General features: G+C 39.5%; 1 protein-coding gene across 1 annotated transcript in view; it reads left to right on the top strand.

The window, feature by feature from the left end:
• Nucleotides 1-18,648, top strand: part of Vsx2 (Visual system homeobox 2) — a 330,585-nt gene that overhangs the window by 283,676 nt on the left and 28,261 nt on the right. Inside the window, exon 4 of the mRNA XM_067779379.1 lies at nt 9,669-9,858. Within this exon, the coding sequence (XP_067635480.1) occupies nt 9,669-9,858 (190 nt within the window). The remainder of the gene's footprint in view (nt 1-9,668; nt 9,859-18,648) is intronic.

Below are 18,648 nucleotides of genomic sequence, written 5' to 3'. Positions count from 1 at the left end.
TCTGAATGGATTTTATTGTATGCACCCTTTATATCGAGGAAACTGCCCTGAGTGAAGTCCTCCTTAAAGCCTATCGCATTTTTTCCAGTTGGGAAGCTTGAAGGCATTTGAAGACTGTATTTGCATCGAACCGAAGTAATTTGGAGAAACCCTGCTTTCTTAAGGTATGAAGATCCTGGGTTCACGTCCCAAGCAAGGCAACATCAAAATTTAAGAAACAAGTTTTTTTCATTTAGCTGAAAGTTTTTCTAGAGGGGGTTGCACCTCGGCAGTGATTTGGCAAGCACTCGGCGTGTTTTTCTGCCATGAAAAGCTTCTCAGTGAAAACTTATCTGCCTTTCAGATGCCGTTCGGAGTCGGCATAAAACATGTAGGGTCCCGCGCCGGCAATTTGTAGGAAAAATAATTTTTATTAATAATTTATCGCGCCTTGCATTTATTATTATTTTTTATCCCTATCTGTATTTCTATCTTTTTCTCTTACTCTATCCCTTTCCCAAACAATATCCGTATCCTTATCCCTACCCCATCCCTATTCCTGTTCGAATCCCTACCAGTTTCCCGATCCCTGTTCTTATTCCGACCTCTATCCTTATTTCTATTCCTATACATATCCTTATCCCTCTGCCTTTCCTTATCCCTATACCTATCCCTATCCCTGTCACTCTCCTCATTCCTATCCGTATCCGTATCCCTGTCCCTATCCCCATCCCTATCTGTAGCCTATCATGTCCCTAACCCCTTCCCTTACCATGTTCATATCCGCTCTTAATCCCCATGCCAATCCTAACCCTATATCAACTTATGCCAACTTCGAACTACAGCTCTCCCCTTTACATTTAATGTTTATTGACAAAATAGCAAATAATAGTGAAGCATTCGCATTAAAGTGACCAAATAAGATTACATTCCACAACACTTAACCAATTCAGTGCTTTTTATCTACATATTTGTTATGAATTTGATTCTTATATAAAATGCATTCAGGCGTCTGATCAACAACCAGCAAGAGAAAAAGCAAAGATTAAAGCATCCCTGAAGGAAATCATCTGATACTAAATAGATGGGGCTCTTTCTGGAAATACGTATGGAGTTAACTAATTGGTTGTTGTTTTAGCGATAAGGACACTCCCCGACTTGGAGAAGCTATAAATTGCCCTGGCAACCCCTTGAAAGTATTGTGCTACACAACTCCTTGAATCAATTTGGTATTTTAGTCGCCTATGACAACAGGCATACCTGCAGCGTGTATATTCTAAGCCCCTCAACCCGCTGGGGGTGATAGAACACAGAATTTATTGGTGAAGCAGAGATATAAAATCAAGATGCTAGTTGCCTGTGGAAGGATGACTGGTCTTCCGTTTCATTCCTGTAATTTCACAAAGCAGTTTAAATTATTTTCTTAAGCCTGGTCAAGCTGTGCAAGGTCGGACTTTTATAGTTTAGACAAAAATTCAGTAAGTTTAAGTTGTGACTTCCCTACTTAGATAGGTTAGGCCGGTTGAACTCGCCGGTGAGGACCCAACATAAACTCAATGAGAAAACTAGGTCCTATGTTACAAAATAACTCCGTACTCTTGACAGATACTAGAAGCTTTCTAGGACATATGTCACTTGGTGCTTCTGCATCTGATAGCTGTATCACTCCAAATAGCTGTAGACTTAGCCTGGCAAGCGCAGGTCACGAGCACAAAACTTCTGCCATCGTTTCCTCTTTCGACCCGCACTTTCTACATCTGCTATCACTGACTAGGCCTAATTCAAAAGTATGTGACGCCAGTAGGCAGCGTCCACTTAGAATACCCGACATGAGCCTACAGTTCTTTCTTTTTAATGATAAGAGTAACTTTGTTAGTCTAGTGTTGTAAGTCCTACACATAATCTTCGACACCTTACAGCCCCACACATGTGTTCACGCCTTCCCTGTTTAGTGTATCATGTGCAAATCTCGCTTACTCTTAATCTTGCCAAATCTGATTGAGACGTCTGCGAAGCAAGCTCCAAGGAATATCTAGCTTATCCGCTTTTTCATTTTCATATGGCCCGGAACCCAATATAAATGTATGCATCTCCCTATCACGAGTCTTTCCAGGGATCGCTTAAACAATCCCCTGCATAGGAAAAGCTTTAAAATATATTGACATGTGTGTCACATGAAGAACTATAAACACCACAACCCTTCATTTAAATAGAAGTAGGAAACATTATCTTCTTTGAACCATTTAACCCCTAGACAGCGAATAGCTTGTAAATATTTCCGCTTCCTGCCAAAAAAAGACAAACCAAACTAATGCGAAAACAAAAGCAGTTATCAAAATACACAAAAACTACTTACATACTTAGATATGTAATAAAATCCAGCCTAAATCAACCCTCGACTGCTCAACTCATCCCGGTTATTTATCTGTGCGCATCGGCTGGCATGCAAGTGAAAATATGTGACATTGAAAAAGAAGTCATCATTTTTCTGGTCCATCAAATCGTTTAGTTCTGCTATTTGTTATGTTTATTGTTTAGCGTACCAGAAAAGTAGAGAGGAACCCTTTTGCACTTTTGCAACTAAGCTTTGTGAGGAAGACGGCTGTATGAATGAATTGGTATTATGTGCTAACTTTGCTAACTTGCGAGTGGCTCTTAGCGCTTTTTAACTTCCTTGATTAAGGTCTTAGCTTGCTCGTTTTCACTTTTGCTTGCCAAAAAATAGCAGACGCTAGTGATGTGCGGTTTTAAGTATTTAAAGAACAGGTTTCGTGTGTCCGTTGGCTAAACATCACTCCTTTTGAAACTGTCGGCTATCTCGGGACCGCTTTCGAATTTCTTTAGTTTTCCCGTTTTTTAAGAGCCTTCTTTTGTTCATGAGTCTTAGTCCCGCTTTTTTGCTCTGAGTTTGGTTTCTACGAAGTTGCTGATTTGTTGGCAATCTTCTGGTCCGCTCAGAATTTTTGTTTTAACAGCGATTTGGCCAACTCTTTTCTCGAGCATTTGTCGGTTCTGGCTCCATCGCAAGCATTTCAGGAAAGTGTTTTTAGCATCGTCCTATGCATCGCCGTAAACGCAGTTAGAGTCTTCGGCCTTGTCTATTCTGTGCAGATATTTTTTGAAGTACCTATGTCCAGAGAGCATTTAGTATCATAGTAATTTACTACACCAAAGCTTCTAGTGCTCCATTCAACATCTGTTAGTTTCGCTGTCCATCTGCTCAGTTGTTTATTTTACCATCGTCCTCGCCAAATCCTATATATTTTTTCACTGCTCCATTTGCTATCGAATTTTTTGCGCTATTGAACTTTCTGCTTTTTTGTCTCCTAGAACCGTTTTTCCAACGCTAATAGGTCGATGGGGATTGTTCCGGTAATCACATCTGGCCCAGTGCGATATGCGGAGGCTGCTCGCAGAACTGCTATTCGTTGTACAGTTGTTAGCAGCTTACAACGATTCTTCTTACGAAGTGTGTTTTCCTACAGTTCGGAGGGGTACAGTAACGTGGAAAGGGTGATGTCCATCAGCAGTTTCCTTTTACTTTCTGTTGGTCGTCCGATGTTTTCCATCACCCTGCTTAGCAACGATATGCCTTCTCAGTCGCATTTTGAATTTGCGTTAGTCGGGAGTCTAACCTTACTCCTTAATAGCTGACTGACTACCTTCTTTGATGCTATATTTTCTAAAAAAGTTTAAAAGCTTTTATGTAAGGAGTATCCACTATGTTTTCCTGCTGCCAACTGGAGTCCGTGCGAGTCTAGCCACTCGTTTGTGCGTATCATGAATAGATTGAGCTTTATGCATGCTTCTTCTGTGTTTCGGTCTGCAATGAAATTTCATTTTAACTGACGTTCAACAGGGCAAAACTAAAAATTTATTCACGCGTTGCTCCTCATGTGACTTTTATGATATGCGGACCCTCATAGCTTTGACGCGATTTTTGAGATAGCTTCTGATGACGCGCTTTAGTTAGTATGGTATTTGGAATCGCTGCTCTAACGCGGACAGCATGTCTGCCCATCATGCGCTGTTGAAAGCTTGGCACCAAAGGAGCCCGCTTCTTATTTTTAACTGCTGTATATTGTTTTTTGCTCCATAGAGACTCCTTTGGAACCGCTTTACAATTCTTTTTAACCTTTCGGTTTTTTTTTTTAATTTTTTTATTTTTACTTTTAGGCATTTGTTTCAAGTTTCCTGACGATTTTCAGGTCTGTTATATACGAGTTTCGTTGAGCGTGTGTCCATTTTTCCGTGCTTGTAAAGCTGAACCCCTGCTCAATTAATTTTTTTTGTTTGTTTTGTTTTTTCATTTTTAAATTGGTTGTTAAGTTCCTGGGAGAAGATTTTTAATTTTTCAGAGCTGTGTTGGTTCTTTAAAATGATGTTTGAAATATCTTTGATCCGTTGTTGAATTCCCATCTGATTTCTGCGACTCGATTTCTAGGCCTTTTGATATCGAAGGACAACTTGCTTACATTCTTTTTACCGTTTATGTCATTCAACGTCAGTCCAGCGAAGAATCACTATAGCCAACAAATGAAAATTTGAACTAAGGCAATTGAAAAGTAAAGTCCTATCAAGGAAAACGAAGATCATGCACTACAAGTCCCTTATCGTACCCGTCCTGCTATATGGTGCACAAGCATGGACCATGACAGAAGCAGGTGAGGTGACTTTGGTACACGACTGACGACGGCGAGTACGGCCAAAAAAGTAACCTTATTGGCCTTACTACACTGGAAGGATCAGGTGGAAAACGCTTTAAATTTCCTTAGAGTGACAGATAGCACAACGAAGAAGAAGCGACTGGCGTTTTGAGAAGGAACCATTTTGGGTTCTTGTGGAAAAACTTTTCACGTTTGGCTTATTGTGAAAAAATTTCTTAGTTTTAATCACACTTGTGCAACGTTTTTTTTAATCACACAATTTTGTTTTTATTGGAATCCATTAAGGGCCGCTTGAAAGGCTTTTTCGATTTTTGGAAATTATATTCAGTTTTCGGGGAAAATAGTTTGGGCTTTAATTTTTTCAAAAATTTTAACCCGGTTTCAAACTTTTTGAAATCGATATTCCGAGCTTTGGAACAGAGTTTTGTTTGTGCCTGTTTTTCCGGTTCCTCGAAAAGACGAACTTTCAGATAACTTTTTTATCTTCGAACCCACTTTTTGATTTGTTTTCGGTTTGAATTTCGAATTTGCCGTTTTTCGGTTCTAGTAAAGATAAACCATCGGACGTTTTCTATCGTGTAGGAACCATTCTATTATTTTTAGAATAAAATTTCAGTTTTCCGATTTTTGTAGATCTTCGTTCCTTACTTACTTACTTATTTAATTGGCGCTTAAACGTCTAAACGGTTATGGCCGTCCAACAAGGCGCGCCAATCGCTCCTTCGCTCCGCCAACCGGCGCCAATTGGTCACACCAAGGGAGTTTAAATCGTTTTCCACCTGGTCCTTCCAACGGAGTGGGGCCGCTCTCTACCTCTGCTTCCATAGGCAGGTTCCGATAGAAACACTTTCTTGGCCGGAGCATCATCTTTCATTCGCACAACATGGCTTAGCCAGCGCAGCCGCTGCGTTTTAATTCGCTGGACTATGTTGATGTCTGCGTATAGCTCGTACAGCTCATCATTAAATCTTCTTCGGTACTCGCCATCGCCAACGCGTAGAGGTCCATAAATCATTCGAAGAACTTTTCTCTCGAACACTCACAAAGCCGCTTCATCTGCTGTTGTCATGGTCCATGCTTCTGCCCCATATAGCAGGACGGGTACGATAAGTGACTTGTAGAGTATGATTTTCGTTCGCCGACAGAGGACTTTACTTTTCAATTGCCTACCTAGTCCAAAGTAGCATTTATTGGCAAGATTGATTCTTCGCTGGATTTGGTACTTTGAAAATGTTGTATGGTTCTTTCAAACCGATTTGCGAGTTTCTTTAAGAAGTTGTTCAATGTGTTTTTTGGGAGGTTTAAGTTTTGATTTCGTGTCAAACGAGTTTAAGACCTGTGGAAAACTGAGATCTATTTATTTACACACGTTTTTCAAGTGTTTTTTTTAAGAACCTGTTTTCTCTTTTTTGAAATGTTTTGGTAGTTCCTTGGGCAAAACTTTAGAGAGCTTTCTACGAAATGTGCTTTATTTTACTTTTAGATAGCTTTCTAGAAAAGCAAATTGTCGATCAGATATACCCGCTTTTCGACTTGATTAGTTCACATATTCGTTTTTTCAAGTACCTGGTTCTTCAGTTGGGGTCTATTGGTTTTCTGCATCACTAATAGCCGCTTTCTCTGCTTACACTTGTGTCAGCAGCTTTGCTTATTTCTAAGTTATTTTGAAATATGCAAAACTCTAAAAAATATAAAAATATTGCCTGCCACTTTATTCATTTCTGCTTCCTCCCTTCACCTTATAACCAACTGTGCAGCCAACAAAATCATGTTTCGTTTGTCTGCTGCGATTCATTGTGAAAAGTCAGTTGTATGCGCTATGTGTTGGGATTTGCCTTAGATTTTTTTTTACCCTTCCTCAGCTTTCGTGATTCTCTTCAATCCTGCCCCGACCAAAAAATTTGTTGGAAAAATTTACATAATTTGTTAAAAGAAGACAGTCGGCAATAGAATTTGAATTATGGCTTAGCGCATGCGAAAATGTGTTTCCGCGTCTCACGCAGTCGTGCTTAGGCGTAAAGGATTTTTAGAGCTGTTAGCTGGGTGGGTGGTTTGTTTTTGTGCTTAGTTGTCTGTTCTGTGAGTTCCTTCAACTAGATATGATAAATGATTCTTCAATCGCAAATGGACATATTGAATTTATAGTTTTGTATTCGTGAAGTTATGTTGGTTATTATTTAATTTGTTGGTGAACTCTTAAATGACTAATAGATTAAATGTTGTGTGAATTAATCATGGTTTTATGTTTTGGTTTTTAGAGGGATGAATGCGACTGTTAAAAGAGAAATGAGTTAATTTGAATTTTTTTGGGGATTGGGCTTTTTCAAAAAGAAAGCTGGGAAAGGAACGTTGAGGTGAGATCAAAGAAAGTTCTGGCAGCGTACTAAACCTGCAATAGGGCTTTCGGGAGGACTGTCAACGCCTATCATCCATGGCATGTACAACACAGTCTTTCGACCGACACTAACGTACTGGTGCAAGGCGCTAGGTAAAAAAGTAATCATCATAGGGTTGGAAAGGCTCAAAGGCTAGCATGCTTCGGAAGTTGAGGCGTAGGGAGCAGCGCACCCCATGAAGGGTTAAACGTAACTTTTCATTTGATGCCACTATAAGTGTTCGTGCAGGGAATTGCCGCGAAAGGGGTTCTAGGTACAACTAAAGAATCCGCCATGTGGAAATTAGACGAATATGGGATCGCGACGATATAAGATGACATGACAAAGGGGCGATTAAACGGAATAATAACTGATCTAACGGAACTGGAGCTGGAATGTACCTGAGCTGCAGGTAAATGAAACGTAGCAATTTTCTGACTCATGTAGTGTCTTCCATGGAGAGAGCAGCCAGACCGTCACAGGATAGTACGATCCCAGACATCAAAGCACCGAACTTTGTCCACAGCCAGGGCGCCTAAAAGGCATTCGAATCCTAAGTAATAAAGTCGGATATCGTGCGGAGCTGTCGAACCTCTCTAGCACTCAATGTACTCCTTTGCTCTGTCCGTGGACACAGCGATATTGAAGGGAATGAATTTGCAAATGAGATGGCCAGAAAAACTTCCAAAATGGACATAAGCGAGACTGGCACCTACGTACGACCACCACTGGGTTATTTTCTGAGGAAAATCGAGGAATATGATATTAGGGAAACAGACTTGCTGTGGACCAACCGGGTTGATTGCGAGGTATCAAGATCCTTATGGTCATGTTTGGATTGGAAGGGAAATATACTCTTTCATTAGCTTAGCAAATCTGTATTGAGAGAATTACGGGTGTCATAACACAGGTCATTGTGCTATACCAACAATGTTTCCTTGCAGAAGCTGTCAGATAAGGGGGAAGTGGAGCCGATTCATGACTTCCTCTTCTAATGTCCAGAACTGCAAAAACAATTTATATTACTTGAAGCACGGTTTTTCGACTGTCTAGCAAAGGTTGACTAGACGGATATTTCACCCCTACTAAAGTACATCAGAGGAAGCAAGTGGTGCAGTAAAGACCACTAGGAAGTAAGTTATCAGGTTGGACGAATGTCCTCAGTGGGAAGAATAAATAGATTAGACAACATACCCCGGGGTCGAATAATCAAGCTGTTAGGCTAGCCAGAAGACGGAAGATGGCCTGGCTTATTGACCATTTCTATGGAGCTTAAAAAAAAAAGATATAATAAGAAGGGAGCAGCATGGTTTTCAGACTACTGAAATGCGCTTAGGTCAGCCTGCCTAGAAGCAATCTTAAACTCTTAAGACAGTGCGGTTGAGACTACGCAGGAAACTCTTTGTGAATGCAGCAGTATCTCTAGAGAAATTCACGAACACCCTTTTTACTGAGACTAGAGTATAGGTCCATACACAAGCTAAATCAGAAAATAGTTTTCAATTTCCTGCACGTCGTAGGCTTGTGTAAAGAAGTGGTAGGACAGGAGGCTAGTGTAAATCCAAAAGTCACAGTGAACAAGCACGAGCCTTATATTATGTTTGCTATTCTCAGCTCCGCGAGGAAACTATCGACTGCGCCTAAGAAGCCGGCCACCTCCCCCCGCGGTAGGTATGCCTGTCAGAGGCGACTAAAATACCAGATTCAAGGGGTTGTGTAGCGCAACCCTTTCAGGTTGCCAGCGCAATATGTAGCTTCTCCAAACCCAATCGTCAACCTCACCTATCCGTGGCGAATCCTGTTTCATTAATTGCCGAGGCTCTGGCGACCCCGAGCTCCTCATGGATCTAGGGGTGGGAGGGCGGTATGGCGAGAAAGGTCGCATGTGGTCATAACAAATCGTTCCCGAGATGGTCGGGCTTGGTACCGAAACGTACCGGATCTGAATCCAGCAAAGGACCATCAACATCGATAACACTCCCCAAGGCCTTCGGGGAGTGTCCTTATCGCTACAACAACAACAACATCCAGCCACATACTACAAAGTATGGCGCACAGGTCTCAGGTTATTGTTATCCTGCTGTCAGTCTGCAAAGTTTTAAATCATTATTGAACCACATTATACTTAGGTCATAATGTTTTTAGGACTACTTCGATAGTTGAGTGAAATACCACTTCAAATCAATAGCGATGTATCTTGGAATTTGGTTTTAATAATAACTTATCTTCGACAAAAAGTTGGCAAATGTATGTCAAAGTTTTCTCTCCAGGGGCCTTATTCCGTAACTCGGCTCGAAAGGAATTGCCATTCGAAAGCTGTCAAATCGCATACATTTTTTCATTGAGTCACATAACAAGGCCCCTGATACAGTTTGTTCTTCAGCCTTATTCCGAGGTAGGACGCTAGAACCGAAATCGCATGGAAAAAAGTTTTGAGTAGATTAGCAAATTTTCTGACAGGCCTTTTGTTGCCTTCGAGAAAAAAATAACATTTTAAAATAGCATGTTTTTCAAGTGCTTGTTTGCTTTAGACGTTTTCGAGACGACAGCCGGGATATGGGATCTTCCACTTACCACACAATTTCATCAAAAACAATTTTGTATCGTAATACTCATAGCGTTTTTCTATAATTTTTTTCATTTTCAGGTTTGGTTTCAAAATCGACGCGCAAAATGGCGTAAAACCGAAAAATGTTGGGGACGCAGCACAATTATGGCCGAATATGGATTATATGGAGCGATGGTGCGCCATTCGTTGCCACTGCCAGAAACAATTATCAAATCGGCTAAAGAGAATGAATCAGTGGCACCATGGCTACTAGGTATGGAGACGGAAAGTAAATGCAAAAATTTATCAAAATTTACTTTTTATAAAAAAGCAATATTTACATAATAGCCAACAAATGAAATTAGTAGACATTTAGTAGTTTTGTTTTTTTTTTTTTTGCAAATTTATCTCATTTATCTCCTAACATAGAACATAATTAATATCCCACTCTTATTCATTACCACATAACATGCTCGTACTTGACATAAAATTTTAAAATTGTGAACATATTTGAAGTGCATGACGAATTCATATCGTTGACGATTTACGTCATATGTTCACAATATTAAAACGGTACATCCCCCTTTTTAACTGTTCACTGGTAAAAAAAAAAAATCATCTTTATCTCGCTTCAATTGAATTACTTGTGTACTGAAAATGACTTTGCGGATTAGCCACAGATACACACACTTCGTCTCATAAAATATTCAATAGATAATTTTCTGTGTATTATAGCCAAAACGGATAAGAGCTTAATGCGGATTAAGTGGATGATTCGAAATTATCTTCAATAAATCATTAAACATTTGAAAGGGATAATGGAAGCAAGGACAGCAACACTGAATACATCAAATAGTCCGACGAAATATTAATTCGAGCTAGCAAGCGGGCGCTGAATTTTGTAAAGCAACTTCATAGTTGCACCTCCCATAATTTGGAATGCTAAGATTTAAAATGATAAGGGAAGTTGTATATGTCCTGGCTGCCTAAGGAGTCTAGGCCGACGGAAGCTTAATCCGAATTGACTAGCTAGTTCGGAATTGGATAAACCCGCTTCAGAACTCTATGTTCCATTTTTCCCAAACCTAACACCCTTCAAATATAAAAGGATTGGTTTAATTTTCGATGACAACACTATCTGTGTCACCTGTACCGACATGAGCGTAATCGAATCAAGTAGCTAATTCTGAATTAGTCAATTCCGCATCATACTTTATTCCTAAGATAATGTAAGCACAATTACGTTACGTTATTAATTGCTTGGATTTTAAGGATGAGACAATCTTCGATGGTCTAGATGTAATATAACTTACACAGGCGCGAGATTAATCCAAATTAACTCCGTAATTCTGAAATAAGCTGGATACATTGGTGCTTTATCGGTAACCGTATCGGTAGCATTATAACAGCTGATTCGACCTATCTTATGAGAATCAATGCAATCGATTATTGGTGCCGCTAAGGTCGTAACCGTATCGTAGCCAACCAATTGGGTTTTGGTTTACTGTCGTAACGATAAACAGCTGATTACGTTAGGGATACGGATACAGCGATACGACATACGGCACCAATGACTCCAGCTTTAAGAGAGCCTGCGTTAACTACAATTATGTCCTAAAGTTTCTTTCTAAAATTTTATAAACCAAATAATGTTGCACAGCTCATTTGAAAGATTAAAAAAAGTAAAGGCAATTTGGTCAGTAGAACATTGTTTTGATATTGACGCAACAGTTTGGAGCTTAATCCTAATTGAATAGCTAGTTCGGAATGAAGCAAAACCGGCTTCAGAACTCTATGTTACATAGTTAATTTCTAGGAAAAGATAAACTGGATTAACCTCAAAATCTTACACCTCACAAATATAAAAAGAATAGTTAAATTTTCGTTGGCAACTTTGACCGTGTCGCCTAGACCGACTAGATCTTAATACGAACCAAGTAGCTGGTTCTGAATTAGTTGACTCCGATCAACTGCATGCTCCTAAGATTAGGTAAACCCAATTATGTTGCATTATTAATCGCTTAGGTTTTCAAGGATGAAGGAATCTTCTATGGACTGCATATACACATATGTAACTTAGACAGGCCAAATAACTTTCTAATTCTGACCTAAGTAAGCATGCGTTAGCTATAGTTATGTTCCAGAACTTCTTTCTAAGATAAGATAAACCAGATTTTGTTGCAAAGCTCATTTCTATGATATAAAAAAGAGGGGAATTTCAGGAGAACATTGTTGATACTCGACAGTCAGGGCCTTAATACTAATTGCCTAGGTGAGGGTGAATTAAATATACCCGTTCAATATTTCTATTTTACATACATAATTCATTCCTAAAGTGTAAGTTAATTGAGTGAAATTTTTACAGCATTGAAAATTTAGGGGTTGATCCGGATTATCTCGGTGGTTTGTATGTCCGATCAAGTTCCAGTTGCAGGAATTAGAAGAAGTTCTATGGGGTTCAGTGGAAAAACAAATTTTTAAATCAATTTTTTTTATATTTTAGCACTTTGTAATTAATTAAGTGAGCAATACTTTGTAAATATTTCACATCTTTTTAGAAATTGTTTCCCATTCCTCATTAGGCTTCTTAATACACCCGTCTATGAGGGTCATATTCCTTGTCAGCCCGTCGCAATGATACGATTCCAGATAAACAATTTAGATAACTCAACGACAACGATTTCAGCCAAACAGGTCCAGATAAATGTCTGATCGACTTTGTGAGTCAAATATATTTGTTTAGTTTCTCATTTAAGAAAACGCTACCTCAATTTATCAATCAACTTTTACAGGAATAGATGGCGCGGCCTGATCTTAGCTTAATTAGCCTTATGTGTGAAAAGAAACACAATAAGTACAACTACATATCAAAACTCCTATATACAAATATATCAGGAACTAGGCTTCTGAGGTCTCTCAATGAGCCACAGAGTTCCCGTGAGAGCTGAACGTGTGTTGAGAATGATAGCGAATCATGTAATAGTTAATCGTGATTCAAGTTGTCGTCTGTTTACCCTTTTAACTAATTCGCTTGTTGGTGATGAAGAAAGACAATCAACTGGTAACTAGATAGCAAAGCGAATACATCAACAACACCTAACAATAAAACGAAAAAAAAAAAAACGTTGACTTATAGGAAGGTGCTGCTGCCGCAATCCTTTGGAGGGTTGAAATCCTGCTACACGCACTAGGAATGCGCGCTGCTCACTAAAACTAGGCAGGACTTTATTAACTTTTCGTGTGCGCTATTTTTCTACCCCTCTTGGGCTTTTTGTAGTTATCCGCGTAGATAGTTATGAGCCCTTGGGTACGTGTTTTTGCAATACAAACTCATTGTACTCATTATACGCTAAGTTGATCCTTTTATTGTTAATAATCGCTTAATAAATGCAAGAAAACGATAATAAACGACACAACAACAACAATACATACTTGTTATTGAACTAGTAAATTGTATTTGTGGGGAGTTGCCAGACTGATAAACTATGAATTAGGTTTTACAAATAAAAAAATAAGGAACCCATAATATTTGATTGTGCCAACCATTTCTCTTTGGCTCGGATCTAAATTGAGACTGATCAGGGATGTGATCACTGCAACATGCTTAACTCAAACCCCCTGCCATTAGACTGCACCAACCGTTGTAGACCTCAAGAGCGAAGCAATCCTTGAACCTAGATGGAGCCTTTAATATTGGTTGACCGTATACGATACAAGGTCCTGTAAATTGTATTGTGCGAAAGATTGAAAGCCATTGTGAATCGACTGATTTGACCTTATCAGCGCAGCTTCAGACCTGATAAATCTACCATCGACCAGATTTTCACAATGCGCCAAATCTTGGAAACTACCCGCCAAAAAAGGATCGACACACATCACGTCGATTTTAAAACCGCCTTCGACAGCATAAAAAGGAGCTGCCTACATATATGCTACTATGTCTGAATTTGGTTTTCCCGAAAAACTTATACGGCTGTGCAAAAGGACGTTGAGCAACACCATCAGCTCAGTCATTAGGAAGGACCTCTCCGAGGAACTAAACGAGGTTTCAGACAGGGTGACGCGCTGTCGAGCGATTTCTTTGATGCTAGAGAACATTATACTAGCTGCAGAACTTAACCGCTCTGGAACAATATTCCAAAAGAGCGTGCAGTTACTGGCGTATACTGATTACATTGATAGCATCGGCCTGAACACCCGCGCCGTAAGTTCTGCTTACTCCAAACTAGAAAAATAAGCGGCAAAGTTGGGTTTGATGGTGAATGAGGAGAAAACGAAGTACTTGCTGTCATCGAGCAATGAGTCAGCGCATAATCGCTCTGGGAACCACGTTACTGTTGGCAGCCATAATTTCGAAATAGTAAAAGACTTCCTTTATTTGGAAACCAGCATCAACATTAGCAATAACATCAACTCTGAAATCCAACAAAGAATCACTCTTGCCAATAAATGCTACTTTGGACTAGGTAGGCAATTGAAAAGTAAAGTCCTCTCTCGGCAAACGAAAGTCATGTTCTACAAGTCACTTATCGTACCCGTCCTGCTATATAGTGCAGAAGCGTGGACCATGACAACATCAGATGAAGCGACTCTGGGAATGTTCGAGAGAAAAGTTCTTTGAAAGATTTATGGTCCTCTACGCGTTGGCGATGGCGAGTAGCGAAGAAGATTTAATGATGAGCTGTACGCGCTTTACGCAGACATTAACATAGTCCAGCCAATTAAAACGCAGCGGCTACGCTGGCTAGGCCAATTTATGCGAGTGAAAGATGACGCTCCGTCTAAGAAAGTGTTTCTATCGGAACACGGCTATGGAAGCAGAGGAAGAGGGCGGTCCCCACTCCGCTGGAAGGACCAGGTGGAAAACGATTTAAACTCCCTTGATGTGACCAATTGGAGCCAGTAGGCAGGCCGAAGAAGCGACTGGCGCGCCTTGTTGAACGGCCATAACCGTTTAAACGGTTAAGCGCCAACTCTTGTCATAAAAAACCTCATAAAAAACCTCATAGTAAATTCGTTAGGGTTGGCTCTTCCACCATAATCATAGAGCCGGGAAGGCTGCATCACTTACACATATGGAAGGGGACTCCAAAAAGCAGCTATAAACAACATACTTCCTCAATACAACAGGAGTGGAATTTAAGTTGTGGTATATGTGGAAGGTGCAGTGGTAATGGTGTGGTCTGTTCTGTTCTACATATAACGTTATCAGTAGCATCATGACAGGAACTTAAATGAGGCTGAGTAAATTGGCGCAAGTCTCTGGCCTGAACATGAGCTTATCAAAAATAGAGCTGTTGCTATTTAACGGGCAGTAAGTGTCAAGCCTCACCTCAATTTCTCGTTTCGAACAAGAATTAAGTCTCTTCGATAGTGCGAAACTCCTTGAAGTCTATTTGACATCTTAGGTTTCTTGAAATCCAATTATAAAATATAGTTTTGAGACGGTCTGCGGTTAAAACTCACGATACGATACTGTAGGAAGGGCTGAACAATGCGGTCAGAGGATCGCCATTTCAGTTTTTACGTGCGAGTCTAAAATGTTTTGCAAAGAAGGAGCTCAAATTGTTTGTAACTGTAACTGGTTACTTCTATATTCATATGCCTCCCAGATTAAGTAAGCGTTTTTTAGTCCAAAATATTTCCCCTTCATTAAGTGTTTAAGATGTCACTGGTTTCGGAGAGTACTCGGAATGGCATAGCTATTTTCTCACGCAGTCAAGCAGATATTTAGGGTTTTGGGATATTTAAGAAACAGGCTCAATGGGTTAGCGAGTGGAATTCGATTTTTCTTAGATCTTGGGTACCGTAACATACAAGTAAACGAAATGGCCGATGATCTAACGTGTTGCTATGGATATTGTTTGACAAGATCCCCACATCAACTTCTAAATTTTCCCATTCAACCCGAGTTATGTTACCAAAGGTCATTAGCACTAATTGGAGTCAGTAAAGACTGGCCACATGAAACAATCTTTCCCCTTCGTTAATGAACTATGTTCGCTTAGTCAACTGCCAACTGACGAGTGGTCTCTCCTGCTAGCTAGCATTGAGATCGAAAACAATGTCAGCTTAAAAACCGTTCGGAAACATAAATATAGTACAGCATTCAAAAGTTTGAGGCTACCCTGACTAAATCATAATTTCAGAACGCATGACGACGCTCAAGCCGTAACAGTATTGACATAGACACCGTTATTGGTGGCACGGAATCTCCCTTGGTGCTCCCAAAACAAAACTAAACGAGCTACCAGATGAGAAAACTTCTAACATGGGATGACCAAATCATTCGCGGGGTTATTAAATTATCTCCATATTTATCTTATCGACGTCCACGATTTGTTGCTTTGCGCATACTGAACCGCTAATCTCTTCAATTACATATTTCCACCTTCAAAGTAAGTTTTACTTCTGGCAACATCAATTTCTACTCTCTCAACTTGCAGTGCCCAATTTCTATTGTTAATTTACTAATCTCCAACTGATCCTATTAGAATTGTGTGGATTTATCTACACATTTGTCTTGCAATTTGGTACGCTTGTGTACATTCTCGTTCTTCCTTATCGTCCAAACAACAACTAATAATTGCGCCCTTCAACCTTACAATTTAAAGTTTGCTGTCATCCTTAGGCTACTTGCATGCTTAATCCAGTCAACACACGACATATGGAAATTACTAATGCGTACTTCTGCTCATCGTCAAGAATTTGAACTCAAAACTGTTTATTTGTATTGTGGCGCTTATGTTTAACCCCGTGAAAGAACCAACTTATTTTAAACTACTTTAAATCTAGTCCATATTACAAGGTTATCTATTCATCCTTTTTCTTCCAACAAGCGACTGATATTCCCAACTGCTGGAGTCTTAATCTGGTGGAGACACGAACCTAAAACATGCTCAACAGTCTCACCCTGCAGTCCGCACTTAATACATCTACGGTCGCTGATAAGACGATAATTTTGAGCGTGTGATGCCAGAACGCCTTATTAGAAAGCCCAGCGCGAGCCTACAGTTCTCTGCCATTAGTTTGCAACCATTAATTTCCTTCTTCGGCTGTGTTCTTGGTGAAAAAGTCTTCAGCTGAGAAGTTCAGAATGGGTTATAGTGCTCCAGTCTCTGTAATTAAAGAGGTGAAGCGTAAACCCCATAGTTATTTTACTTGTATCCATTGACGTAGAAGCTTTCCTTCCTCTTGAGCTGCATGACAACTAGCCATTTACAATACATCACTTCAAACCAAGTAAAGTATTTGAGAGTAATTAAGGACGTAAGCAACAAAGCCCTCCTCTAAGAGAGAAATCGGTTTTTCGCAGAGATAACCACTGAAGGTAGTGTGCTTGATAAATTGGATATTGTGCAACCTATTCTACTGGTCCTTAATACACTCCGACTAAAGTTTTCTACATGGTAAAGTAGGCGCAGCTTTCTGAAATGAATAATATGGGACCTCGATAAATGGAGTACGTGAACACTCTATGACATCAGCAATTTTAATAGCTCCAGATAATGAGCTCGTTGTCAAATGACTTATAAGGTTGAAACTATATACTCAACGTCTCACATGGCAAGGGTGAACTCTAAGGCTAGAAATTGTTCCCGGTAGCATCAACCACTTCGCCAATGTCTATCTATGTTTGAGATCCCTTCCCTGAAGACCATGTGCTGAGGTCTGTATAAAAATTGTTTTGCCCGTTACATGATAACTCTCACTATTCATTCCTGCCATTTAACCCTCATAAGAAGCAACTGGCGCGCCTTGTTGGACTGTCATAACCGTTTAAACGATTACGCGCCAATTATGTAAGTAAGTAAGTCGTTCTTGCTATGCTCTCTCTCTCTCAACTTTTTGGAAGTCTTCAACTTCCGCTATAACCAAATAGGATTTTCATATAATATCTTTTGGGAGCGTCATCATTTATTTACATGACATTACTTAGCCAGAGAAGTCTTTGACCTTTTATTCATTGCCCAGTGTTTTAAGTGGAAACCCCTGTAATTAAAGTGGTCGTGAACTAATTGCACCGGACGCTATACAAAACAAATATGTGTTTAAGGTAGTGTTAAAACTGCAGAATGTATACGTAGTTGTCTTTCGTTTCTTTCGCTGCGTTTGTAATTCTCAACTTGTTTGTGAAATATTGTAAAGACATAGCTTAAGGTTACTATCCTAAACCCAGCTCGTCAACAGTAAAATGAGGTTCCTTTTCCCCCAGGACCACCAGCCATTGCCACTTAAGAGATTTCCAGGTTCACTTGGCTTTCGTACATAGATGATGCACAAATTTATAAACTTTTGTACTTGAAAAAATGTATCTATTCGAACGTGATTGCGATCTTTACTTGGCACACGGTGCCTTTTTTCTTTAAACCTATTTCCCCTGATTTGGCAATGACTCTTGCTTGTGTTTATAATCAGAAGTCATTTATAGGACCTATTATTCTTTACACGGTCTTGTTTTGACGGAGTTTACAACATAAGGTCAGGTCACCAACTACCCAGAAAAGCCAGCATTTGCATCAGTCAGACCATTATTGGGAGTTCTTAGATATTAACTTTTCAATTGAAATAAGTCTTGTCTATTTCGGACAAGCTCAATCACAGTCAAGAAGTTCTAGTTCTCAACTAATATTTTTAGAACTACTTTAAGAGTCCATAGCAAGGTCATATATGTATGTATGTATGTATGTATGTATTTATGTTTACTGTAGTTAGCTTTGTACTCATATTTGTTTTTGTTATTTTCAAGTGGCTTAACGTGGATTTAAAATGGCAATTTTCATTTTGGTTTTATTTATTAACTTCTGTCAAAACATTCAAACCACCCTCGAATCGACACGCCCACAACCCCAATGCGATTCCAACGACATTTAAATGCTATTCAATTCATTCATTCATTTTCAATTGCTTTTCTTAATTCTTTTTTTGAAATCTGCTTGAAATTTTTAATTTTCTGCTGCCTTTAATTTATGTTCTTAATCGCTTTGATAATTTCAATTAAATTTGCTTTTAAGTTGTATTTTGAGAGGGGGAGTAGGTGAATAGCAAAGTGATATGAGCAACATTTATGTGAGAGATA

Source organism: Eurosta solidaginis, chromosome 4 (genome assembly GCF_040869045.1).
Source record: "Eurosta solidaginis isolate ZX-2024a chromosome 4, ASM4086904v1, whole genome shotgun sequence".
Lineage (NCBI taxonomy): Eukaryota > Metazoa > Arthropoda > Insecta > Diptera > Tephritidae > Eurosta > Eurosta solidaginis.
The sequence above is the reverse complement of the archived record's forward strand: the minus strand, read 5'-3'. Positions and strand labels throughout refer to the sequence as shown.